At 41.6% G+C, this 27,981-nt stretch overlaps 1 protein-coding gene across 2 annotated transcripts in view; it reads left to right on the top strand.

The window, feature by feature from the left end:
* Positions 1-27,981, top strand: part of GAREM1 (GRB2 associated regulator of MAPK1 subtype 1) — a 99,947-nt gene continuing 71,966 nt past the window's right edge. The window contains exons 1-2 of one of the 2 annotated variants that reach the window (XM_027638623.1): positions 1-289; positions 23,175-23,315. In XM_027638623.1, the coding sequence (XP_027494424.1) occupies positions 169-289; positions 23,175-23,315 (262 nt within the window). In that variant the 5' untranslated portion in view covers positions 1-168. Of the gene's footprint in view, positions 290-23,174; positions 23,316-27,981 lie in introns of those variants that run through there. The other variant, XM_027638624.1, reaches the window with a different exon arrangement.

Raw genomic sequence — 27,981 nt, 5'->3', positions numbered from 1 at the left:
CCCGCGTGTCCCGGGGCGGCTGGCGCTCAGCGAGCCGGGCTCTCTCCCTCCCTTCCCTGCGTTCCCGCTCCGCCGCCCTCCCGGCTGGCAGCCGCCCCGCCGGGTGGGAGCACCTCGCCGGCGCTGCCTGTCTGGCTGCTCCCTCCCCTCCCTTCCCGGGCCGGGAAGATGGACCCCGGCCCGCCCCTGGGCTGCAGCCTCAAGGACGTGAAGTGGAGCGCGGTGGCCGTGCCCCTGGACCGGCTCGTCAGCACCTACCGGCTGCCCCAGATCGCCCGGCTGGACAGCGGTGCGTGGGGCGGGGAGCGGGGCCGGGCGGGCGGCGGGGTCACTCCCGGGGCGGGCTGCCCGACCCCCTCCCGGGGGGCACCCCCTCTCCTCCCGCAGCTCCCGGGACTGCTCCCGTGCGGTCCTTGAACTTGGCGTCTGCCGTCACCGCGTCTCGGTGCGAGGCTTCGGCTTGCGTCGGAATCCGTGCGTTGCTTTGCATTAAAATACCTGGGTAATATACCCCCCGTCCCCCCTCTGTGTGTGTGTGTAGGGGAGCTCGCTGGAGCCTGTGTGCTGTCAGATGCCTGCCCTACTGAGAGAGGTCCTCGCAGTCCCAAATTAAGCGTAGAAGGGCATTTTCAGCACTGGAGACCCCGTGTTGCGATGAAGTGATGCTACAAGAAGGCCAAATAAAAAGGGATATTAAGTAGCCAAGTGGGCTAAATTCCAAGTGTTACACTGCACTGAGAAAGCCACGGACCTGTAAAAAGGGGAGTAACGTAAGAAGCCGTTACAGTCTCCAGATAACTTTTTTTGTTACAGTTCACTTGGGTCACACCTGTGGTTTCCAAGTCTGCGGCTTTTTGTTTATTCCAGGAAATAAGAAACAAGCCTGACAGAACAGCTATGACAGCAGCATTTTACTTTTCCTAGATCCGTGTCTTAGAAAGTAATGTGTTTGCACAGAGAATTAGGGAAAGACGGGAAAATTTTTATGAAGGCTCAGACAGCTGCTTTGTAATAATGTGTATGTGCATTGCATGGTAGCTCCATGAAAACTATCCAACTCTCTAAGGGAATGCAGAAGATAACTCATAAATTGGGAAAAATTTCCAGGCTTTTTAATTCATTAGCTTGTGAACTCACCATGTGCTAATACAATGTAATAGAGCGGTTCTTGATTTATCAAGTTTTGTATTGAATTGAAAAGTTAAAAATGAGCACAGACATCGTCCTCTGTTACTCCCCATATGCAGGTCAAGACTAGGACTGGTTTATTACTTAACTGCAGTATCCGTAATCCATTGATGATTTTTGACTTTGTCCTTTGATTATGCAGTACATTTTCCTTTCACTTGTAGTGCTTCCTCAGAGCTGGCACTCTGAGAGCAGGTTAAAGAAAAGCTTTTTGCTTTTTTAACTGCATCTGACTGTTCTTCATGCTGTCAAGGGTGTGTTGTCCTGTGAGAATGGCAAAGCTGGTATGTTAAGGAGTTCCTCGTAGTAATACCTTCTGTCACTAGACACTGCTAAGATGGCCTCCAGTTACTGCACTTAAGGCTGTCAATTTACTTGAGGTTCCTGGCAGTGATTCAGGCTTTAACAGGATGTATATATTGATGACTTATTAATTTCCCTCTCTGTGTCTCATACTTCCCAATCTCCCCACTCCTGTTGTCTTGCTTCATTGGAAGGGATCTGAAAGAGCTTCGTAGGTGGAGAAAGTTTATGGATTTTGAAGCAAGCAATTTTTTAATTTTTTTGGGGGGGGGAGGGGTCTTGGTTTGGACCTGGGGATGGGAATATTCCATATTGTTGGGGAGATGAAGATGGTGCGGATTTTGGGCAAAAGCTTTTTTATCCCATATGCCACACTTCAAGCATACGCACAGGCAAGTGGATGTAGACAGACCTGAGCTCTTTTGTCCATGCCCTGAGATGGCCAGACAGGAGGCAGATGTTGGTATAGGTGTCCTGCAAGTAGTGGTTCAACCCCACACTAAGCCTTACCAGGAGGCAGGCTCAAGTATAGCTCTGTGTGAAGGGCTTGAGCTTGGAGCTGGTTGAGGTCTAGCCAGTTCAGTGGCTCTTGAGTCTTGTTTTACCTACTCATGTGGATGTGCTTTTAACTTCTGGGACTGCAGACGGCAGACAAATCAATATTTTATAAAGAACGCAGACGCCAGGGTCTTGGTGATATGAACACTTTTCCTTTTTCCACAGGAGATTGTCTTTCAGTAAGAGAAAGCAACTACGAATCAGTGCATAGTCTTCTCAAGGAGGAAAGTTAGGAATGTTCAATGTTTGTGGAATTGACTGGAGCACGGGCTGTGGATGGATGGTTGCTCTGCATCCCTGTCCTTGTCTTGCAAAGCTAACAAGTGGAGCTCTGTCAGAGAATTTTTTGGTGCAACACTGAAAAAAATAAATGCAGAGTCGAATCCAAATGTGGGTCATCCAATGCTTAGGAAGTTTAAGGCTATCTCTGTTAACAAAGTAGCTCTTGTGTCAGTTTTACCAGGGTGCAACTCTTGTCTCTGGGTCAGGGTTCATTTACACAGGAATGGCCCATATCTCTTCTTTAGATGCTGACTTTTTCTCTCCAGATCAGTGGAAGCTGCCTGTGTTTTGTGCTGTTGGAAATCAAACCACCTGTAGATGTCTGTCTTCAGTCACCTTTTGATTCTGTGTTTGGTCTCTGTAGCAGTGAGTTGTTTCTAGGTTGTTTCAGTTATGATGAGGTTTTGTGAAAGCCAGAATTTGTTTCTTCTGTTGAATCAGGATGTAGGAGAGGATTGTAGAGCTGGAGTCATATTTTCTTCAGAAGACGTGAGTCTTACTGTGTTGTTTCTACATTTCTTAATGGACTTTAGCACTAGGTGGGTAATGTTCATAGATGATACTCACAGAAGATCCCGTTTTTCACTGTTGCTTCACCTTGAAGCCTTTCAGTTTGAAGGGGTAGAATGGGTTTGATGAATGCAGTTTTATTCTTTGAACTTGGATGTGAGGCTCCTGGAAAAATGCCCTTAAGTAATTCAGTTTGATTCCTTGACAGGATGAAGTTATGAAATATTTATGTGCACTAAATTTGGTCCTCTGCTAAGAAGGGAGGGTTTTTCTTGATAGTATGGGAGGAAGTAGTCTGTTGTTACATCAAGAAACAGTTGGAAATAGTTAGGCATTGGTGCCTACCTTATCCATCTAGAAATGATAAATATGTCAATGATAAATATGTTCTCTTTTTTTTTGGTATTAAAATTGAAGACTGGTGTTTCAGGTTATGCTTTTGGATAGTTTAATTCATAAATCAAATTTTGCTTGTTTTATTCTGTTCATGTGTTTTAACATTTTGCTGGTGAATATTATTCTATTTATTGAACAAATAGACTGAAAAAACCCAAATTTGTCTCTCTTGAGATGAAACAAATGGTTTTTATTTTTTTTTTCCAACTTCTATAACAAATATTTCTAGACGATAACTGAAATACAAAACCGCTAAACACCATAACAAAGAAAATGCATGGGCTTTATTTCACACTTGGAATTCACTGAGTGGGCTCTTTCAGATGAAAAGAAGGAAGACTTTAACAGCAAGAGAGGAGTGAACTTTGTGCTGTGTTTTTCTTGTCCTTTACCCCCCCCCCCCCCCCCCTGCCCCCAGTCCTGATTTGCATTGTCACAGCTGAATCCCACCCCAGTGAGAGACTTGTGGGTGGGTACTTGTGGGGGAAAAGATTTTGCTGTGGGAACCCTCAGCAGAAAGAGATCTTATCGGAGTGTGGTGATTGCAAGAGGGCAAAAGGTGAGCATCGCTGGTCTGTGAGAACCAGGGGTGCACGTGGGGCTTGACTTGGCTTGGTTCTCCTTAGACCATCAGTAGAAAAAACTGATGTCAAAGCTGTGACTGTGTCTTGTTGGTAATGTGGAAACGATGTTGTGCATGGTTATCTCAGGGCTTTAAATTTCTGGTAATTATTTTTCTAAGCATAATTTTGGAGGGTGAAAGAGAAATGCTATCAAGGTTAAGATCTGGAAAATGCTGCTTTGCATAGAGCTGAGCTTCAGGCCAAGCATTTTTTGTAAGCTCACTGCTCTCTTCAGACTCCCAAGAGTCTGTCATTTTTTTTCTTGGTGGAACTCCCTTTTTCCCAGATAGTCTTGCTGTGTTTCCAGAAGTAAAGAGCAGCCTTTGCTAGTAGGTAGCAGATATGAACTGGAAAAGTTTGCAGAAATTCACAGTTTGTGTACAAAGGCTAAAATTTCCGGGAGTAAGAGGGCACGTGGTCCTCTGTTTTTTTTATTTTTTTTTCACAAGGGATAAATGTATTTATGCATGCTCTTAAAAAAAAAAAAAGTTTATGTTAGGGAACCTGGTGTTCTTGGGATCAAACATAGTGGTACCACTTCTCAAGTCATAAAGAAATTATTGCCTACTTTGCATGGTGGGGAAATCATGCTGAACTTTCCTGGAAGTGAGATCATGGATCTTGATGAGCCGCTGAGACTGAAGGAAGTTCTTCCCTATGCATTGCAAATGTGCTGTATGATGAAATGACAGAATTAGTGGCTATAAAGAAAGGAAAAATCTGTAAAATGGGTAACAAGTTTAAAAGATGGTTTCTTCTTTCTTACCCCAGGACACCTCTTGTGTGTATCAGCAGTGGGTGAATACTGAGTTTGTGCTCCTGTTGCTCCTGGGGATGAAGGGATTTTCTTTATTTATTTTATTTCAATTTCTCTTTTTCATTTCAAAACTTTATTGTGGTGACCTCTGTCTACTCCAGTCATGTTCAGGGGCCTATTGTTCTGTGCAGCACATTACTGTAGAGCTGATTCCAGTTCCAAATATCTGGAAACCTCACATCTTATCAAAGAACATCGTACTCAAGAACAGCGTGGCCGTGTACATAATGAAAATTTTGCATTGCGTCACTCCACAAGTGCAGGTTATCTGTGAAGTTGAACAATTCTTCGAAACTACAGAGACTTACTCTTTAAAGCTCTGAATGCTGCTGTCTGTGCTTTAATTGTCTTGAATGACCTCCTTCTTTTGAGAAGCTAGTGCAGGGTGTCTCAGTAGTCTGTTACTGGATAAATCTTTAGAAGGCATCGTGTGGGGGTAGGGCAAAGCTTTTAGGTGGACCAAGAAAAAGGTTTCAGATATGCTCAGACCCTGGGCAATGGCCATGATCTAATTGCCCACTCTAGGAGTGGCCATCTTGTGTACTGTGGTGTGGTAGGTGACAGTTCTCATATATTGGACAGACAGACGACTGTCTCTGATTTGAAGGCAAAAATCCTCAAGAGATATTATATCCACATGGCTTGATTTCTTCCTTAAGTGCTGAGGAGCTTTGAAACACCAGCTGTTTATACTATGTGTTCTGCCATTTAAGTATAATCTCAGAAGCATCTCCTCCTTGGTTCCTCTTCTTTCTTCCTTTGCTGTGCGGTCTGCTGTTTCCATCCAGACAATTGAATGAAAAAACAATTGTCAGGTTGCCACTAACCGCTGATTCTGGTTTTTTGTTTTGGTTGGTTTTGGTTTTTTTCCCTTCTCCCTTGCTGGCAGAGATGTGTTCCAGAAACATTTTAGTGAAAAAGCTTTTAATTCATTTAAAACTTGCAGCCACCGAACGTTGTCTGTGAAGATTATAGTGCCCTTCTGGAGATGGAGGCCAGTAACTTGGCAACATCTATTCCCAGGAGTACCACAGACTTCCAGTGAGGTAGAGTTCAGCAGCGTATCCATTTTACCCCTAAAAATCCATGATTTCTTTGAGCTACTTTCATGGTTGGCAATGATTCAATCTGCAGTAGTGTGTATTCTGCGTTCTTTACCCAACTATTTGACCCTTGGTAGTGTGGTAGGGCTGTTAAGATGGAAAATAGTTGCCTTGCTCTTATTTCTTGCCTACTTAATAGATGTTCATACTCTTTTCTGTTATTAGTGGTGTGAAACTACTAGCTCTTTGTTTCAATTTCTGAAGTTTTGTTTCTGTTAGGTGAAACCTTTGTGTGTGTACCTGGACAAACACTTCCTGAATCATTCTGTAGTTTAGGTGTTGGAAGGTGAAACACCATTAGTCTTTTCTTTACTGGAATTCAAATGCTTTAACTTTAAATCCATGGGAGTTTTTCTTTTTTCCCTTCCCCTCCATTTCAAATAAGGCACAAGATATACATAAAATCAAAGGTATTAAGGTGCCTTGAACGGTTAGTAAAACCCTTAATCTTAAAACAAATGTGGTGTGATGAATCATATGCTGCTGTTGCAAGGAAAGGTATAAGTCTAGCATAGGAAAGAAGGGTTTCGTTGTTTTCTGCTTTGTCTGTAAGAGCTGTTCTGGAACTAGGTGTTCCTGGCTTTGGTGATTACGTGAATTGGCACTCCCTGTAATGCCCCTGCAAAGGCAACTCCAGGGAGTATGCCAAGACAAAGTGCTGGAGGATATTCGACAGCATGGTCTGGTGCTACAGGATTTGATGGAAGTTGTGGGAAGAACTGCAGCGTGTTCCAGTCATTCCAGTGGTGGTTTGTCAGCAGCAAAGGGCATGGGTGTTGCTGTATTTCCTTTTGGCATTAGGAATAACAAGTTGGTTGAATTAGGGAAGCTTAAGTCTCTCCCCTATAGGAAAATATTATCGTCTTAATGTGGATTGCATATGACTCAAAACCAACCTTCATAAAACTCTGTGGGGCAATATTTCAAGTCTGAAATTTTTTGCTTTTAATGGTGCTTCTCTTTGGAACGAGTTTTATGTAGCATTTGCGGTCTGCAATTTTCATACCATTGCAGTATGAAAAACTTGTGGAGCGAACTTCACTGTGCCTCCACCTGTAAGCCCTGTCTGCTCATCTAAAGGGCTTAGCACAGAAATGTAAAATTGAGGTGTATAAGCAGATTGAAGAGAGTGTCTTTGCTGAGGATCAGGGCCACATCTGCTCTGCAGTCTTGGAGGTGGTGTGCATGTCAGCATAAAACTAATAAATCACAGCTTCGCCAGGGCACCTGCACGCTTGGCTGGGGCTTTGTACCAGCAAGAATAACTGCTCTGTCTCCTGTACTGCTGCTGCGTGGAGTATTTACCTGCCAGGCTTGGTGCTGTGTGCTGGGGGGGCAGAATTGTCTTCCTGGTGGTGGGGAGGATTTGGAGTCCAGCCTCCTCATCCCTCAGATTGCCTGTTGTGCGGAGGGAGATGGTCCTGAGCCTGTAAAATGCACACCAAGTGGATCAAGCCATGATGAAGATACGAAGTGCCCAGCAATTGCTGCCGCAGCTGTGGGTTCTGGGGGTGTGAGGAGCCCTGTGCGGGACCGCAGCATCTGCATGATGGACAAGAGCTGATGTGATCTCAGCAGAGGACTGGATGTGATTTTACCAGGAAAAGCAACAAGTCTTCTTGTGTTGGGGAAGGTCACTTGGAGCTTCCTGGAAGTGCAAACCTTCAAGAAATGCAAAATTGCTTGAAAAGTGCTCTTTTTGTTCATTGGATTTTTCTTTTTTTGATGTTATAATCTTGTGGTAATCATGGAGAACTTGGATGCACGCCTAGTCCCCTGGTCTGTGAGAATGTTACTGGACTCCTAAAGAGAACCAAGGGTAAAGATTTAAATATGGTCTCAGAGGCTGGAATATACCTGAGAGCTCAACCTGATGAAGTTGATACTAGAATTGCTTCATGCCACGGCTGAACATTAGTGACTCAAATGTAAATGTTATGTAAAACAAAACATGCTGCAATTCTATTTGTGAAATGGGCAGAGAAAACATTGTAGTGGTGACAAGGAAATTGGGGCATTTCTTCTTACAGTGAGAGGTGGGGGAATGGGAAGAAAAGCTGAGTAAGGGACTAAAAACCTCCTTTGGCAGGCCAGCGTGTGTGCCATGTGCTGCTTTCCTTGCTGTCTTGGTGCCTTCATGGCAAAATGTCTACTTGGCATGGGTGAGGACATGGCTCTGTGGGTGACAGGTTTCCAGGGACAGGCCAAGGGGCTGCGACCACTGTCTGGGGGGAGCACCAACCACTGGCCAGGATGCAGTGTTGGGGTATGCATCCTCCAAAGGCAAAGTGCTGGACTTGAGCCTGCATGAGAACAGAGTTCTCCTCTGCAAGAAGGATATGGGCTAGTTGCATGGAGTACAGAGATCAGCTATCCTAAACAGACTGAATAAGTCTTCACTCTGTCCTGAATGTACAGGCTGTGTGCCCAAGACTGACCCAAGGGCATAAGTGAAGGAAGCTGTGTGTAACCTAAGCAGTTGTTCCAAAATTGTCCCCCTGACTCCACATTGTGCAGCCAGGGCTATTGGTGAGCACTGAATGAGCTGGGCTGCTGGACTGAAGCCTTGCAACTGGGTTTGTAAAAGTCATGCAGACTAAATACTCAAGTTACTAACTTCCGGGAACTATTTCAAAGTAACCCACAAATGCTTGGATACCCCCTCTCCTGTGTTTGTTTTGCTGTTCACAGCTTTTTGTTGTTGCTGTTCCAACTCGCAATTTTGTTTATTTGTCCCACGAAAAATGGTCACTGACTCTTCTTTTTGCTTCCTGGCACCTCACCATTTTGGACATGAAAGAGGGAGGATTGGGGTGGGAAGATGAAGGAAAGTTCTCTAAGGAGGGAGAGGAAAAAGGCACATGGACACAGATCTTCTCTTCTTGTCCAGCTTTCCTGTTGTGTCTTTCAGTACGTCTCTTCAGGGCAGGTTGGGTTCAAGTAACCTTTGGCCCCAATCTACCTCATTCATTCCATCCCCCAGGCTACTGTCCTGAACTTGTGGGCTTCCAGTAGGTGTTGCAAGGTCATCTGTAGTAGTTTCCAAGGTTGCTGTCAGGTAGAACATTCAGTACTGTCTAGCAGTGGCAGAACAGAGCAGTGCAAGGAGTTGCTTCTATTTTTCTGTTATTCTTTCCTGTCTTTAGATAGGATAGTCCTTCCTTTCACCTCTTCCATCTGTTGTACTGTGTGTCCTCCAGCTTCTTCCAGTTCCTGTGCAAACTCTGCTTCTCCATCCCTCCATACCCTTATCTTTTTGCTCTGTGCCCTCTTCTTTTCCCTTGACTTGGAGGTAAAAGGTGTTTCTTGGACAGAGGCAGATGTTCTGGGCTTCACTGCAGAGGGAATGGTTTTTATCAGCGCACATTAACATGGGATCTCCATTCCCTGTGGAGTCTTACACTTTGATGTTTACATGCTGTTTAGTTTAACCTCAGTGAATGGAGTTTTGCTAGCAGGAGTCAAATGTGAGTTGGTAGGCTTTGCATGTAATGCTCTCTTGTCTCAGCCAGTGCAGACTACTTGACTTGAGGATGAGAGTAGGGATGCTGTATATTTGTAATAATAATAATAATCCTTATCCATTTGTTATATGATGTGCTGAGCTGAAAGGAGGATCTTATGTGTATATCTGCTGAAAGACTGGTTTCCAAAACATTTAATTATCCCTTCTTCTTTCTTAAGTTTTGTTGAAGCTTCTATTTATTCAAAGGTCAAAATGCCCTGTTTCTTCTATGGAGGAGCCATAACCACATGCATAGAGTAATATCTGAGATCTTATCTGAGTTGCATTTGTGTAATTTCATTATGGTCAGACTTTTTTTTCTGTCTTAGTCTCTGAATGTGAAGCAGGAAACTCTTAGCAGGAAAATATAGAAAGCATCAGCACGTGTGACTCAGAGTGGTGATAGGGTTCTATACAAAAATACATGTTACTGCAGCCACTGGACTCAGGATGTGGCTTTAGACAAGCAGCAAAGCTGCAACAGCACTGCAGCTGAATGTAGGGCAAGCTGGAGGAGATTTTTCTGTTGTGTGTCTTATGGGTTGCAATGTCAAATACCATTTGGATTTCTGTCAATATATAACAAAATATCTTGAGACTAAATTGTCTGTGGGCAAAGATAAATGTGCCCTCAAGGGGGAAGTGAGGCATGATGGACTTTTTTAATTCACTCTATATTCTGCATGTTGCTTACCAGTAGAAACTTTCCTATTCACAGGAGGAGTTTTTGTTTTGGGGTTTTTTTGTACCTTCTTAAGATCATACAGATATTATCAAAGAGCTGTTAAGAGCTGTTATTCATTTGTCCCTTGTGTTTTATTAAAAACAAAGCCATTCTTTTTATACCTTACAAGTTAAGTGTAGATTTGTCTGAAACAATGGAAATAAATTGCGGTTAGAATTAAGACTGTTCTTGATCAGAAAAGATGTAGGGGCAGCTTTGATTTCATTCCTCTTGTTAGTATTCCCATATTACTCAGATAATCTTGCTGTTCCAGGATGTAACCAAACCAAACATGTGCCTAATTAAGAGCTGAGGATCCAAAACTTCTGTCCATATATGCAGTCAGCCCATGTTTGAAGAGGCTTTACCCGCCGATTAGCAATATTTGAATTTTTCCAGGTTGAGCAGAAGGGGTAGGATGGACACAGCTGAAATGCAGAGGCAGTGGCAGCTCCAACAAGTGGGTACTGTGTGTGCACAATCCTACTTGGTCTGTGAGGGCATGGGGAGGTGGGCCAGACCACTGGGCAAGCAGCCAGGTGGCAACCCCACTTCACAGAAGAGCTGAACTTTTGTTCACTTCCAGCTGATTTTATTCCATCCTTAACACAAGCTGCAAGAAAAATGAGAGACAAATTAAATTGTAATGCTGAGTTCTCTCAAAGCCAAGGAAAACTATGCTTGAGCAGCTCCTGTATTTGGGCTACTTTATTTTTAATTGGGAGCTTATCCAAAATGCCCCAAGTTCTAACAGGAATCACTGCTGTGCAACACAAAGTGGCATAGTGTCTCTTTAGGACTGGAGATATATAATGAGAGGACAGAGCATGTTTACTTGGATACTATTTTAAAATATCATCTAATTATAAATAACTGTCAATGGGAGCTCCCCAGATCTCATACTGTGCCCAGAAAAAGTCTGAATGAATAGGCTGTTTTTCTGTCTGCCAGGGCAATCTAGAATCAAACTCTAGCTCTTAAATCCATGAGGTTAGTAGGTTAAAAATTTTCTTCATTGGCATCCTGAATCTGGGGAGCTTTAGCCAGTCTTCCCTGACCACTACAAATGATGAGAGATGACTGCAGCAGCTAAGGTGTGCAGCTGCCTCCAGTTTGGTCAACTAAAGCAACCATTCTGTGTCTATGCTTGGAAATAAATAGGAAGTCAGTGATAGCATGCAGTGCAATGCTAAGTGCTGACCTCCCACCTCCTAAGTATTATGCTTCTCCAGTTAGGCACCTGATGCTAAACAGGCACTTGGAAGTGTATCCTCCAGTGGACCTCACAGTATTTATAGACACGTCTGAGCAGGAGCTCTCTAGCATGGGGAATACCTGCCTCTAATGAAAGAAAACCTCGACTCTCTTAATTAAGTATTTAAAGGAGCTGATTTTGGATGGCAGCAGGCTGCTCAGAGGTCTCATTACTGTGGTATTTTTCTTTTGGTCAGGTAGTGCTGTCGTTCTCTATATCTGTACCTATCAGACTGCTTATGAAAGTTACTCTTTGGATTCCTCATTTCCAGGCCTGGTGCCATGATTGCAAAGGGCAGATAAATTTTTTTTTTTTTTTACCCCCTCAACTTTGGTCATGAGAATTCAAAATGGAAAATAAACTAAACATGAGATCAACATAATTCCTTTCTCTCCCTCTCTACGGTAACAAGGCTGGAACTTCTGTTGAATGCAATGAAAAGTTATTTAGCTTTCTCTTCAATATTTCTTTTCTGTGACCATTTTAAGTGTACTTAAAGCTGGTCATGACTTGCTATTATTATTAACCCTTCAGATTTGTGGTTTTGGGTGACTTCAATCCCAGAAAGCTTTCTTCCATAAGAGTCTCAGTTTTTAATGAGTTGAGTGAATCTAAGATTTTTTTTTCCAATTTTTTTTCCTTCAAATATAAGATACCATGATTAGCATGTTGAATAGTTGGTGCTATTCAACATGTTGCAGGGTATCAGAATAGTTTAAAGAATTACTGAGATTTTCTAGGTGGTTTTTAAGTAACCATGGTGCTTGACTGTTTTGTTGAATCAATCTTAAAGCTAAATCTGTCATGAGGATACAGCAAATCTGCAGTTACATCTGATGATGCTCAATATTAATAAGAAGAGTAATTATGATAGCAGCAGAAAGTTACTGTGTTTTGGAATGTGAATGTTATGATGTTGTTGTACCGAGTGGTTTTTTCCCCCCTGTGTGGGAGTGGAGAGCAGTCTGTGTTGAAAGATGTGTTTTGGCTTGTTTCACTTGAATTCATAAAAAGTAAGGTTTCTCATTCTGGGATGTTTGTTATGAAGGCTTGAAATAAACACAAACAAAGCTCAATGAAATCTGTGTTGTTACTACTCTTTCTTTCTTTTTTTCTCACTAGTTTTCTTATGAACACAAAGAAAGAAAGATACCAGGGTTCAAACTGTGAGATTGCTATAGTCAGCAGGGTGTTTACCATTGGTGGCAGTGGCACCAAAGGGTTCAAACTGTGAGATTGCTAAAGTCAGCAGGGTGTTTACCATTGGTAGCAGTGGCACCAAAATTCCACTTACTGCTTACTTAAAATATTTGTTCTTCTCTTCCCTGCAGTAGGTCAAACAGGGTTTTTTTGAAGACTCGCTGAGATGCTGTCTCTGTATTTACGGCTAGAGAAAACCTTGTCTTGGAACAAACTGAATTTTTCAGTGGATTAATCTGTCCCATAGCTTGGTAATGAGATTATGGTTTATGCTGATTTGTTGCAACAGTACTAGTATATCCAGTCATTCCAATAGCAAAATGCTAATCCTAAAGAAATAAATCAGTCTTCTTGCTGGCAGGCATAAAAAGAATAGGGGGATGGGAGTCTCTGCTCTCTTGTTAGGTATTAGTGGATGATAAGTTCAGGATCAGTTGGATTGAAGCAATTTGATTGTATCAGGCTTTTGCAGAGGGATTGGAAATTGCAGAAATAAAGCCTTATTTCCTTTCTGCTGATTGTAAAATATTTAATGGTCACCCAGAGCAAAGTTTGATCACAGTAGTGTGAGACTGAAGGATTACATCAATACCTGAAGTACCCCAAGTAGTAATATTAGGCAGTCTGAGGGTGATGCTGTCCTTGTTCCTTCCTTGCTAAGCAGGTAGAGTTGGTGAAGCAAACTAGATGTCCCGTGCAGACAACTGAAAATTGTTGCAGTGTAGCCAACAAGAGTTGTTTCATCCAAGGGAAGAGGTGTACAGTGGGAAGAGACTTCATCTTGGACAAAGCATTTTTGGGTAAGTGCATCTTGCCCAGCTCTTCCTGAAGCTGCAAGAATATTCAGTGTCTCTCCCTCCACCATCCAAAGCTGAGACAAGTGTAATTGCTGGTGACAGATCTTGCTGCAGATAAGCAGCTTTTGGGCAGCTGCATGTCTCAGTCTGGGCTCGATGGGGTTGGATGAGTCTCATGGACATTTCCTGCCTTGTCTCTGCAGCAGAGAACAAAGACATTGTGTGAAACTCTTGGTGAGTTTGAGTCACAACCTGAGCTGGCTTCAATGCCTGGACTCTCCTGTGGCTCAAGTAAAAATATTTTTAAAACTTTAAAAAGCACTTTTTACCTGTTTTGTAGTGTAAAAAGCAATTCTAAAGACCACTGGGTTGATCTTAATTTGAGAGACAGCACCCAAGATTTTCAAGTAATTTTGTCTGATCTTCCCTCCTTTACTAGCAACTTTTTCCCTTTTCTTGCTTTTGGCAAAAGAAGGAAGCATATAACTCATCTTAAAATCAAAATAGCTATGAATCCTTTTGCTGTCAAGGGGAACTTGTCATCCACTGGAAGATGTGGAATCTATGCAGCTGATGGAAGGTTAAGTCAATATTTGGATTTTTTTTCTGAGAGAGCGCTGCTGGGTCACAGTTTGAATCATGACAGAACTACTGGTTTATCCAGACAATAGGAAGCAGCACAAATGAATGTGCTGCAGGAATGGAAGTGTTAAATGGGAGCACATATTGAAAGCTGCTTGGGAATTTGTTTGAGAAGGAAGACAGGAAACTGAAAAGTGAGGCTGATTATCAACCGTCCTAGATATAACTGGAATTTTTATTCCAGATACTTGTGTGGCAAGCTCCAAAGATTCTGTAGCTGGGCACTGGGCCCTCTGCTTTCATCTTTTCCCCTATGCTCAGACACAGTCAGATGAGACCGCTGTCAGACTTTCCTAATGAATCTGCCTACTTTAAATTAAAAATTTAGTACACTATGTTTTATAGCTCTGAGATGTTTAAATTTTAACGTGGGTTGGGTTTGTTTTGGCTGTTGTTTTATTTTTTATCTTACTCCTAGAAACTACAACATTTGCTCCTAGAAATTACAATATTTATACCCTTTTAACTCACTGGCAGTCTGTATTTAGACTTTGTATGATATACTCCCCTGCAAGTTGTTTTGCTTTTCTTTAAACAAGGAAGTTTGTCTGATCAGCTAGATTTTAATTTTTTAATTTTTTTGTATCTGTATGGAATAACAAAGTGAGACTGATAACATGGAGAGGCTTTCAGAGCAGATTTTTCTTCAGTAGCAGTGTTTTCTGCAATTGCATGCCCTTTTTACTTCTCTCCCATTAGGCATTTTATGCAAGAGTAACTTTTCAAAGCATCTGTTCAGTCATAGTGACAAAAAAAAAAAATAAAAAATATTCAATTCATGTAGGTCTAATGTTGCTACAAGTAGGCTTTATCATGTAACAAAGTATTTCCGGGGTTTTCTTTCCTTCCTTTGAGGGACATTACAGGGATGTGAATTTTTTCCATGCAAATTCCCGTTGCTACTTATGGCTGGAAAATTTGGATGTTGTTCTCTACCTAATGAACTTTTTCCGCTGACCTACATATAGACCAGTGCTTTTGCGGAAGAAATAGCACTGGCAGGCTGAACAGCTCATGGAGATTTGACTCAGTAACTAAGTACAGTGCCAAAGCTTAAGCAAGCAAACCACCCTAATTTAATATTTATTAGTCTTTGACATTCATTGAGGTATGTCTCCATTGGTAAATACCCAACAAATACTCTGGAGTATGATGCAGCATGCAGAAAACAAAAGGTTTGACTTCCTCCACCCTCCCTCAGAGTTCAGGTAGAAGTTGTCATGAGGAGAGGTTGCATGACCTGCTAAATAATAATGAAATAAAATGATTTGTCCTAATTTGAATATTCAGGCTTAGAAAGAACTTTTTGTTTCTTCTCCCAAAATGTAAATTCCAAACTTCTCCTTATAAAAGAAGAAAACTTTAAGTATTAGTGAGATGGTCTGTAGGAGAAGAGGCAGCTGTTGTGCCCGTAAGATGTGGTAGCAGTAACAGGACTGAGTGCTGGACATGGTGAAGGATCATGTGTTGACAGCCATGTGGAAGTCGGATGGAAACTGTCCTGCTCACTGTTGCAGTTTCAGTCTGCCTGAAACAGCAAAACCGTTCTGACTTCAGATGAAGTCCGTGTTTCTAATGGAAAAAAGAGCATTTGCTCACTTGTTTCTTTCATCTCCTTGATGACAACTGCCCTCAGATAGTCATGTATGATGGCAATGCAGGTGTTTGGTTAACAAATAGAATATGCTAGGTCTGTCTTCTACTGAGTTATCACATACTAATTTCTTTTGTTTCTCCTCCATTGCATGTATTAAAACCACAGAGGGTTATTTAGGCATATAGTCTTGTTCCTTTTAGTAAAAGAATTCATGCTGCTCTTTGAGTTCAGGCTCCAATGAAAATAGATGCTAAGACTCAAAGAGTTTGGAAAATTGACAACTTGGAGTTCTCTTCCATTGACCTGTTGCCCATGCTAGCAGTTTGGGTGGAGCTTGTGTGTGTTTTCCAGAGAACTTGTACTCTTACTACCATGAAAGCAACATACTCAGTGCAGTGCTGCTTGAGCACTAGTGGTGCTTCTGTGTGTCCCTGAATCTAATGAGTCCAAATTGAAATTAACAGTGAACTCTCCGTGATGCAGCCTGACATACATCTTGATCTTTTTTGGCTTACTTGTTTTCTGCGGAACAAGAATGTGCTGTCTGTTGTTTTTCTGTGGATCCTTATGCCTTGGTTTTCATTGTGTTGTATTTCAAGAGATCAGAAGCCCAAAGGAATAACTGGCTAAACAAGAACCAAAGTGCTGAGAGCTGTTTGAAGATGATGTAAAGGATGAGTCCACCAGTGAGACAAAACACAGACTCCCAGATGAGAATGGCTCTGAGTTATGATTGGGGGTTTTTTGTTGTTGGTTTTTGGTTGGGGGTTTTTTGTTTTGTTTTGTTTTGGGGTTTTTTGTTTGGTTTTGGTTTCCTTTGGTTTTGGTGGGTTGATTGGTTGGTTTGGTTTGGGTTTTTTTCTAAAAAAAGACAAAAGGATGTTGTGGTACCTAGCCTGGTATTAGCACCTGGCCACATTGCAAAGCATACCTTAGAAAGGCTTGCAGGTACCTGTGATGCTCACAGCCCCTCATTGCCAAGGAGGCTGAAGCTGGTGTGTGCAGTGCCTGGAGTTCATAGGTGCTCAATGTGCACTGCTGGGTGTTTCTGACCTGTGTATGGACTCTTCAGGTGTGCTGTCTCATCGGCACTGGGCCCTGAGCTTCCCATTTTTTAGATGAGGGACCCCTGAACTTTTTTGCTGAAAGGAGGCCTTGGCTTCAGTTTTTACCTGCTGTGGATCTTCCATAATGGTGAAAAGGAATTGAATTCATCTTAAGGTGTTACCATGTGTGTGAGCTATGTAAAACTAGCTGTCACTTGAGTAGGAACTCAAGTTTGCCTTTCCAAAAACAAGACAGCTTTTATAAGTTTATTAGTGCATGGTGTTGTAGGTTCCTTCTTTTGGCATGGAAAAGCAGCGCTGGCATTTATATTTGTGCTAGCAGTGTGACCTCCCTCTGACCCGAAACATCTCTTTGCACAGTCATGAAGTCTGTCATACTGTTTTTTTGTTTTTTTCTTTTTACCTTTTCTTTTTTAACAATAGATTGTAACTTCACTTCATACTGGCTGGGGCTCCCCTTTGTTTTTCATGATGCAGTAGGATAGTTTTAAGGTGTATGTTAATGTATGGCTTGTTTGGTCCTCAACCAGGGTAAGTCCAGTGAAGCTGCATGCCCAGTGGAGCAGATATCGTGTAAGTAGGGCTCCTCGGTGTGGGGACAACATGATAAATAACAAAGAACCTCACTTGTTTCTTTTTTCCGGTTTCTAATAATTTCATCTCTTAGCTTTCAGTTGTTGCAAAATAAACCTTCTTCCCTTGTAACACTGACCACATGCTGACAGTTCTGCATAGTTACTGTGCAGCAGACTGCTCACCTGACCAGCCAACCACTTCTTTTCGCAGTTGCACCAATTAACCCTTCATTCCTAATAAATGTTAGTGCAAACTTGAGTGGGGATAAAGTTGAAGTTATTCTCTTGTGTGGTTTTGTAGGTACCTGGCTGAGCACCCACTGAAATGATTTTAATATTGCTGAGATTTTTCTGTTTAATAATATATAATGTGATTGTGGAACATTAGATGGAATAATTAAACTCACCACCTACTTAGCTGACCAAGACAGTCTGGGTGATGCACTTAATTGTACAGCATCTGTTGCCTTGCATGCAGATGGTGTTTAGGCTTAATGAAAACACATGGCCCTAAGTCTTGCTGAGTTTTCCCTGGGGTTTTGCAGGCATCTTCCTCACCACTTATTTCACAAAAGCCATCTTAAGTTTCTTGTGAGTTCTTTTCTGTCAACCTTTTTGATCCAGGAAGAGAAAATTCAGCATGCTTGAACTGATGTGCAAGGGACAGCATTAAGCTCACTTTTCAGTCTTCTGTGATGAATGAGATGAGTGGAATGTCTCCATAACCATCTTCCTGGCAGGAGGAAATGGTATCTAGTTCATCTGGTGTGTGCAAATGGAATCTGTTACGTTACTGGAACCTTGCATGCGACTTCTCTTTCTCTGAATTACCTTGTTACCTACTATTTTAACGTCCCCAGACGCAAAGCTTATGCTTTAAAGCAGTGATGCAAACTCTTAGCCTTGATGACAAAGTGTGTGGCATTATAAAGCGTTTATATTCCTGTAGATCAGTGCTTATTTTTAGCAGTGTAGTTTCTGTGAGTGAATGAGTCATATTGGCCTGAACGTTTTGCAGTGACTTGAATGTTAGTTTTTCGATACTAGGAGGAGAACCTTAAAAGCTGGGGCTTGGTTGTTGTTTTTGGGGATTTTTTTCATTTGTTTGATGAATTTTCTTTAGTGGTTGGTGTTGAAAAGTCACTGTTGTCTTTGGCAAGCAGAATATGTGGGACCTGTGTGAATTTTCTTTTATGGACTGTAATGGGATATTAAGAAAAGTCTCTTCACTAAGAGGGTGGTCGGTCACTGGAACAGGCTTTCCACGGAAGTGGTCAAGGCACCAAACCTGTCAGTTCAAGGAGCATCTTGACAATACTCTTAGTCATATGGTTTAGTCTTAGGCAATCTTGCGAGAAGTAAAGAGTTGAGTTTATGATCCTTGTGGGTCCCTTCCAATTTGAGATATTCTACGACCCAGAAGGAAGCAAAGAGGAGGTGGGAGTGCTCAAACCCTTCAAAAATGGAGTGGTCTTCAGTTCTACCCCCGAGGCTTTACCCTAGACATTTGGGAATTGTGAAAGGCTAAAATAAATAAAAGTGTACGTCTTTAGAAAGTAAACAGTGGCAACTACTTACAGGGAGGTCAGTGCTTGCTTCCTTCTGTGCTGCAGCTTTGACATTTATAAATTCAGTCCCTGCATGTAGTTGACCTCTGTTTTCTCACTTGGTTCTTAAAAACTGCAAGTGAAAATAGAAATTCATCTCTGAATTTGTAGCTCAAGGTGTCCTGCTCCCAGTCTTACTACAGTTGTTAGCTGTTAATTTGAAGCTGGATTGTTTACAGTGACAGAACCAAGATTTGCCAAATGTGGATGATCCAGTTTTGGAACTGGAAAGAATTATTAAAGTATTGGTATTCAGTGTAGGTGGTATTTAATAAGCATGCAACTCTTGATTAAGAAATTACCTTTTTTTTATGGCTGTATCAACATGCGAACAATTTTCCTTTCCCAGTCAGCATTCCCCCTGCAACTACCCTTCAACAAGGGTGTTGTTTACAATGTTAGAGGTTTATAGGAATTTCATGGAAATGGGTCATGTAATTAAAAAATGATAGTGAATCTTGTTTGCAATGAAGACGTGAAGACCTGTTGCAGTGCTGCTTTGGTGGTGCAGGGTGAAGTAGCCCAAATAGTGGTTGTGGTCAGAGTGCTTGTGGGAGGACAGCTTATGACAGAACATACAGGCTAAGTTTTCAGTTCAGAAGTGTGAGGCTTTTAATCTCAGGCAAGGATGGGTGTTGACACTTTATTTAGGGTTTAGGCACTGTTAGCAAATCATGGGTTTCTTAGTCTCAGGCATGATTATGAATAAACTTGACTCATATTTGGAAAGAGGTAGACAACTTGGAGTAGGGTGGGGAGTTGCACGTTGTAGTTCTTTGCTTCTCTGACATTTATTTGGGGGGAAGAAAAACAACACAAATATTTACCTGTAGATTCTTTGTAGTGGTTTAATTATATTACAGGCATGTGGGGCGGCGAGGAGGAGAGGATGAAAAGATATAGCTAATCCGTACTGGATCATAAGAGACAGAACTGCTACTGAAGATGAGTGGCCTGTGTTCTCTGTTTTCTCATGGCATCTTGTTTTTATGTAAGCAGCGGCGTAGGAGTATGTTGGATAGGTGAGAACCGAGTTGCATAGTTGGTGAATGTGAGGATTGCTGAGTTCTCTCCCACATAGCTGAAATGTGATTAATGGAAGGCTTGCATAACTTGTGTTACTGAGGTGGGGGGGAAATCAGATTGAATGCGTGTGGCTGTTTTGCAAAGTACAGTTGACCAAGAAGTATAAAGGGCTGTCTGGGCTGGATTGGGCTGCGAGCCGAGTCGTGCAGCAAGTGTCAGAGGTGTCTCTTACCTGGAAGAAACCACTTTAAAAGCAGTGAGCAAGTCTTATGGGGGAGACAGACTAGAAGAAAAGGGAAGAAAGAAGAGAGTATGTATTGCCATATTCTGTTGTCCTCAGTCACGTTTTCCTCCTGTAGCATGGAGACCATCATTAGCCAGGTGTTTTTGTGAGTCCATTATTTCCTTGGTGGCAAGGAGCCTCTTCCTATAAAGCAACTCCAGGAATCCGTCTTGCCCATGGTTAGGAAAGATCAGGGCTTGGTAAGAACAGACCTTCCTATTGTGAGGGAGCCAGGGGGAATGTCACCTCCCTGTCACATCTGCTCCACCTTCTCTCCTTGGCTCAGTCTCCTGTGGCAAAGCACAAAATTCGTTTCCTGTGTAATTGGTTGCAGCAAATAATTGTTATAATAAGAATTGTGGTTTCCAAGGTTCGTTTAAAAAATACAGCTACTTCCAGCTGCAGACTCAATTACGTAGTTAGTCTTGGGCCTGCCTTACTAATCTCTTTTTACACTTACCTGTCCCACCCAGTTTTAGTGGAGTAACCACTTTAACAGATCATGGCATGTGAGCCATGACTGGAAGCACCTTTTCATAATGGGTATCTTTATTTTCCTGAGAATATGTTTCTCAGACTCTTCGAGAGTGACCCATACTGTAATTATTTCCCTGCAATCCTGGACGTAGAATCCAGCCTTCCTTTAGGTAATGATCTGAAATTATACCTACAGATTGTAAGGCAGAGAAAAGCGTACCAGAGATGCTTTTTATTTTATTCCAAATTTGTTTACCACTGGCAGTGAAACTAGTAAAACACTAATTCTTCCCTTAGCTGTCATTAGTTTGATTTTGTTGTGGGACAAAATAATTACTTGTTGCCATGGATTATAGGAAGCATAAGTGTAACAATCTGAACTGAAACATGAGTTTCAAGTAACACCATTTATTATTATTATTATTGTGCTTTCCCTCAAAATTTCAGCTGCTGAAGATAATTTTTATATGTATTAGGAGTTTCCCTGTGAGCAGAAAACAGGAGATGCTCAAGGTCTGACAATTTACTAAAATTTAACAGATGCATGACCCCTCCAGCAAATATATCTGAATTTCTTTCAAGATATGGTTGGGGCCGAAGAGTTCTCTGGTGCTGCATGGCAGTTTTGCCACTCTTCTCTAGACTTTCCAAGGTCCCTTATCCCAGTGTGGGTGGAGGGGTAGTGCTTCCCAGGGATCAGTAGCTGGTGTTAAGCAGCCTGCCTGTCTGGGCTGCCAAGGGATGTGGTTCAAGGAACACTTGGAAACTAGTTCATAAAACAACCTGTTTACCTGGAAGCTACCTTCTATGCTGTGAAAAAGAAGGAAACCTGGAAACTGTACCTTCATGGGAGCAAAAATGACTAGTATTAAGGAACTCTGTATAGCTTTTGATTTTTTTAAATTTTTTTTTGTTCCTCTTCTACAACCCTGTAATAGCAGTTTACACACTGTTGTAAGTTAAAGACCCAAATCTGCAAAACAGGAACTTTTTTAAGGTTTAACAGACCATGAACAGCAGACCCAGGGAAGTCCATCTATTGGAATGTGCAGGTTGGGCCAGGTCTCTCCTTTGTTTAGCCAAATCCAAGTTTCTGGAGAAAACAAGCAAAATCCTGTGGCCAAAGGGTGTTGGAGCAGATGGTCGTAATGGTCTCTTCTGATTTAAGATCTAACAATTCTCATACACACCAGTTGCTGTGTTTTGAATCGTGTAGGAGGATGTTTTCTGATAGAATGGGAGCATGAAATCAGGCAGGAATGGGGTGTGTAGTAGCTGTTGCCTACGGTGGAAAAGAGTGCCTGTTGTGGGCAAATAAAAATCTCAGTGGGAAGTAGCTCTCCTCTGCAGAGATTGAATAAGGGAAATGTCTTCTGCCCCAGGCTGAGGAAATTCTCATTCTTCCACTGACTTTTAGGAATATCAGAGGACAGTGAGGAGAAAGTGCAGTTTGTTGTAGTAGCTGAAGGGGATGGGTTTTGTCCAAACTTGATTTCAGGGCTAAACTACTTGCGTTATTTTTGGCTGTAGCTGCAGAGGGCTGGTGGGAGAGAAGGGAAATGAAATTTAAAACTCCATTATTCTTGGCCCGTGTTTGGAGTCTACTGAGTGTTCTTGAGAGTTCAAATGACTGCTTTAAAGACACCTTGAGAAAGGCTGGGTTTTTTGTGTTTAATGCAGAAGCATGGTGGGCAGGACTGCAGGTGCGTAAGAGCAGTCTGCTCTGTGAAATTTTTTTCGTATATCATGCTTGAGATGTATAGCTGGCTTTTGAGTGATCTGTCTAATCTGGCTCTTGCAGTTGCTGGAAAATCAGGCAATGCACTCTAGTCCTGATCTGGTGCTGCAAACTGTAGAGAAGGGGAGAATACTCTGCAGAAATGAAGAGGAGTTGGTAGGGACAGGGGAAGAAAGGGGAGCTGTATCTCTGTGTTTGGGATTGATTTGACAGACACCAGAGTATGAGAGAGGGCCTTACAAAGATGAGCTACACATTGTCTGGGGGGGCTTCTGGTAGAATTTCTCTCTGGGAGGGGACTTTTTTACTTATTTATTTCTCCTCATTAAGTGATAGGATTAGGTTTACAGACCTATGAATGGCTAATTAGGCAGTGACTTGCAAAGGCATAGAATGACAAAGATGATATCTCTGTACCTGCAAGTGTGATATCCAGTAATGAACAAGACTTGGCTTCAGGTGGCTGTAGGATGGTGTGATGCTGATCTTTTAACATATGAATATGTTGGTTTTTTCCCTTTATTTGAAAATTAAAAGACCTCTCAAGCATTTGTATGAAGTGTGATAGGCAGACAGAAATAGAAATATGAAGTCTGTTTATGCAGTAAGCTGAAAAAGGAGCCCCAGAGCCACCACTGAGTAATCTGAATTGCGTCTCTATATTATTGTATGCATGCTCTGAGTTGTTCTGCTTTATGTTTGTTTTCTGGACGGTAAAGTGCTTACGCTGCAAAATCGAATACTCTCTAGAATTAAAATCTATTTAATTGGATTTTTAAATATCAAAAGTCTGGAAAAAATAAGGACCAATGAGAATAACATGCTTGTTGTGAAGTTTTCCTAATTCTTCATGCAATAAGTCTGTTTTTTTTTAAAAAGAAAACCTACATCTGTTTTGCAGGAGAAACTGTAGAAGGTCTTCGGGAGAGCGATCATCTTCTGATTCATTCATGTCGGCAGTGGACAACAATTACAGCTCACAGTCTGGAGGAGGGTCACTACGTCATAGGGCCAAAGATAGAAATCCCTGTACATTATGCAGGTAAAGCTATTGTTGACCTGAAATGCAAATTCAAGAAGAATGAATTGCCTACCACTTACAATGATCACTTCATTTGACAGAGTGAAGCTCAGCCTCTGATACCAGTGTCTGTGACTTAACTTTTTAGTAATGTTGCAGAGCACAAGAAATACTGATTTGCTCCCAGGGCTACTAAATATATGTATTTCATTGAGCATAATATTAACAGAACATGTAGCTATGTAGAGGAATTGATTTCAATTTGAGCATAATGAGTTGCCAGCTCTTCTCATCTGTGAATGTGGAGACACAAGTGCGAAAGCTTGAAAATGCCTTGAAATGTTTGGACAAAGACGTAACGGGTTTTACACTTCGTTGCATACTCAAACTGGGGGGGATTTTTTTGATATTTCCATGTTAAAAGCCAGGGACTCTTTGTAATAATACCATAGTTTTTAAAATAACACTCCTCAGTAGTTCCTTGTCACTGTCAGCCTTTTTGGATGATGTAGTAAATACTGTTGTTCCAAGTAGCTATGATGCAACTAATCCATATTTATTTTACGATTTCAAATTACTTTTACTTTCCCAGGAAATTATTTTTAATACTGTTCCCTGCTGTTTATCGTCCTTATTCACAAGCTCAATAGAACAATACTACGTGAGTAGGAAATGCTTATCTTATCGTGGTAGATAGAAAACTTTAAAAGCTGGAAAGTGTGAACTGAAAGAGCCATGGCTACAAAGTAAAGACAGGACCTTAGTGTTTTACTTGGTCTTCTGTATAAACACTTGTCAATTGAGTAATGTACTCAGCTCTGTTACAGTCTCCTTTAAAACACTGGTGCAGTGAGAGTGTGCTGAGTTGTACTAGACCTGGCTGAAATGCTTTCCGTCAATCACACCACTGCTGTAACTGCTGTGGTGCACCCTATTTCAGACATGAAACTTGCACCACTTGCCTTCTTATGTACTGTTTGTCCTTGGAGTTTGCTTCTGGAAGGTTAATTTTTTTTTTTTTTTAAGATGCATGTAAAAACTAGATCTGATGGCATATAGATGTCATAATAGCTGTGGTTTTAAAACTTTATGAATTTAACTTCCTTAGTATAAACGTCTTCTAGTGCTTATGCTTAGTAACATTGACGTTTTTATTTTACGTGTCCTGGCTGTATAAGCTCCAGTGCTGTGGACAGATAAACATTTCTCTTCCTTCAAACTGAATGCCTCATTTTAAAATCCTCACAGATTCCTGGAAGAAAGAGAACAGAAAATAAAATGGTTATTGGCATGAAAGAAGATTGAATCTTTAAAGGTTTTCTGAAGTTGATCCTTCATTTTTCAAGTTAACAAAAATCTGCTAAGCAGGGTTTCCTGACTCTCCATATTTCCATTCATTAGTAGCTTAAATTTACACAGACACCAGGAAAATCAAAATCTGTCCCCTAAGATACTGCAAAAATGTTAATGAGCTTTCCTTCCTGGCTTGTGTTAATGCAGAAAAAGAGTGTGTGTTTAGTAGGCAGACTACATTTTGCTGTCAATTTCCAGAAAGTTCCCTGCCACAAAACCTTCGTTAATGAGATGAAAATACTTGAAAGTTCAGAAACTGCCACATACTGAGGGCACTTACTGAATATGTGACAGACTCTGATGCTGCCGAAGGAACTTCACGACAATGGTCAGTGCTAACTTGCAGAATCAGAGCATGTCTGATGGGCTTGCTTACATGAAAGGAGAGAGGAAACTAAGCATATGAAGGATTAGGTAGGAAAGCGCTGCAGTCTGGCGCTTGGATGCTAACATCTAAATGCATTTAGAGATGTCTTCCATACCCTAAAGTTAACTTGTGCTGGTGTGGAGTACTGTACAGGCTAACACTGAGTGTGCTTTCAGCGCTGTGCTGTGTAGTGCCTTGCGTTCACTGCTCTCGGGATCCAGAACCCTGCACTAAAGAGGCCAAGTTTAATTGCTGGGCTTGGTTCTGACCTGATACATTTATGCAGCTGGCTCTGGAGCGAGCTGGGGCTCTGCTCTGCACTGATCTCTGAGAAGGCTGGGAGGTGGCAGCTGCTCCAGAATCATTACCTTTCTGAGAAGGACTTGCAGCTACCAAAAAGTAGTGCCGTCAGATGATGATTGCTGTGTGAGCTGGCTGGCACAGCTCTCTGTTTGCATGTGAGAGCTTTCTGTCTTTGCAGAAAGCACAGCTAGAACAGTTGGCAGAATGTTGATATGGGGCTCAACCATTAGTTTTTGGTTTTAGAGGAGGGATTTTATGTCCTTGTAGGCAAATGTTTGTAAATTGTAATGCTATATAAATTTTGGATTATAGGACTGACTTTTTGCATGCTTAAATTTTAAACTTCTGTCAAGTAAGATGTACTGCTTACCAGAATGACCCTCAGAGAGGGAACGTAAGAGCTCAGTACTTTCTAGGTTTGTTTTTACTTTAGTGGAATACCTTTTTTTTAAGTCACAAATTGCAGCATGATTTTGGTTGCAACAGTTGAGCAGGAAGAGAAGTTGAAACTGTTGTTATTCTCCTGAGATTGTGGCTTTAAGTACCACAAAGTCATCATTCACATGTAAAAATATGAGCATGAAGTAAATCTTATTTTGCTACGTGCTTAATCAGGTTCTGATACACTTATTAAACAATGCAATACAACAAATACAATAAAGCCTTGTTAGAGAAGGAAAATGATGTGTTTCACATTTAAGTGAAATTTCATTAACAGAAACCAAGTTCTTCAGTCTTGCTGATGATCCTTTCCTTACTGGGAAACTGCTATCCTGGTCGTTTCTGTTGGGGATGGCAAATATGGTTAATTTTTGCATTTGCTGTTAAAGAACAGTCATATATGACAGCTTTTAGTCTAACCATTCCCTCTTGAATACTCTCTCCAGTCTGCTTCTCTTTAGAGTAAAAATTAATATAGTATTGAGTTCAATTTTTATGTAATTAAAACCAAATGACTAATGTGTTTCTGGCTCCTAAAGCAACAGAAGTTTTCATGTACATATAGAATTGAGAGCATATCAAAATTAATGTCCTGATTGTGCCCTGTCTTGGCATGAAAGAGTGGGCTTCACAATAGTCCCAGGTAAACCATCGGAGCGAATGGACATTGCTTTGGTGTCCTTTGCTTTCCTCAGGTACACAATTCATACTTGATACTTATAGGAAGGTCTTATCAGCTCTCTATCTGAATTAGTTTTGTTTTGTTCCTGGTACTGTGATATCCTTAATACTGAATTTCTGCTCTAAAAGCGAGCATGTATCACCAATACCCTCCAGTTGATGTTAAATGTTACCTGTTACTTTTTTCTTAGGCAGCACTGTAATCTTTAACTTGATAAATGAGATGAAAATACTTGAAAGTTCAGAAACTGCCACATACTGAGGGTTAACCTCTGGAAAATACTGGTTTATGATCTGAATTTGGAAGATGTTGGTATCTTGCAGAATTACACTTTGCTCTGCTGCTGCTCACAGGACAGCCTCTCATTCCTCGGCAGAGGTATCTGAGTAGGAAAATGTGTCCCAGGGTGCTGATGACCACGTCTCAAATGTATTTTGTGATAACTGAAAGACACTGTCTGAGAGTTTTTAATACTCTGCCCCTCAGGTGTTGTCTGACTCTTCTTTCATTACCTTCCAGGGCTCTACAGCTCAAAACTATCAAAAGCTTTTTTGAGGACTCATCAAGCCACAGAGGTGGTCTGCTCTGACTGTAAATGGCTTGGGTTCAGTCCATTTTAAACACCTGTACTACATGGCCACAATTCTTTGTGTGCAGATTATTGATATGAAAGTTGATGATCAAGTTGGATGTAGTTGCCTAAAACTTGCTGTACAGGAAAAGCAGCACAGAGGGCTGTGGAGTGTGTGCGTACCCCCACCTACACAGCACAGCTTTTTCTTCCACAGATCGTGCTAGTTTTGGTGAGGGCATGCAATGGAAGAAGAAGTACTTTGGGATGGGTTGGCAGCACCTAGGTTATTCTGCCCCAAATACTCCCATGTTTAATCAAATCATAACAGGACTTTTACTGTTGATTTTTTTAGGGCCTTATCTGTGTTGTTGCAACTGAGGGTTCATTTTCTCTACTGTCTGTTTGAGGTTTTTTTCCGTTCTGAGAGCAAAGCTGTTCCTTTGAGATGATGTTTTAAAAAAGACAAACATGAAAGTCCTTTTCTTCTTCTTTAAACTTCTACTCAGCTTTACCCAGGGTCTCGAGGAGACCTCTTCTGTCTCTGCTGCTGTCTGTGTGGTCACAGGAGGCAACTGATGACGAAAATACTTTCATAAAGGTTTTAGAAAGTAACATCCTATTCCAGGGTGTGCCACACTATGATGCATCTGGAGTGCTGGAAATATTCCTGTCAACTCACACCTCCCCACCACAGAGTGAAGGTGTGCGATTGCTAATACAGAGTAATCACTGATGCCCTGTCCAGTCGCGTACCTAAGTGTGCTGATAGCTTTCTTAATGTCACTTAAACGAGGAAATATAAAACTCTGTCATGTGAGCATTCCCCAGGTGGGGTGTCGGGTGGGAATGAGTCAGAAGTCTCTTCTCTGGTGTTGGAATTGGTGTACAACAAACGTCCTACTGAAACCTGTTTCTACAGGTTTGATTTGTTAATCATGGAGTGCTGCCTGATGAGCCTGTTCCTCAT

Source organism: Corapipo altera, unplaced genomic scaffold, assembly GCF_003945725.1.
Source record: "Corapipo altera isolate COAL_440 unplaced genomic scaffold, ASM394572v1 49, whole genome shotgun sequence".
Classification (NCBI taxonomy): Eukaryota; Metazoa; Chordata; class Aves; order Passeriformes; family Pipridae; genus Corapipo; species Corapipo altera.
Note: the sequence above shows the minus strand (reverse complement) of the source record. Positions and strands in the feature narration are given on the sequence as shown.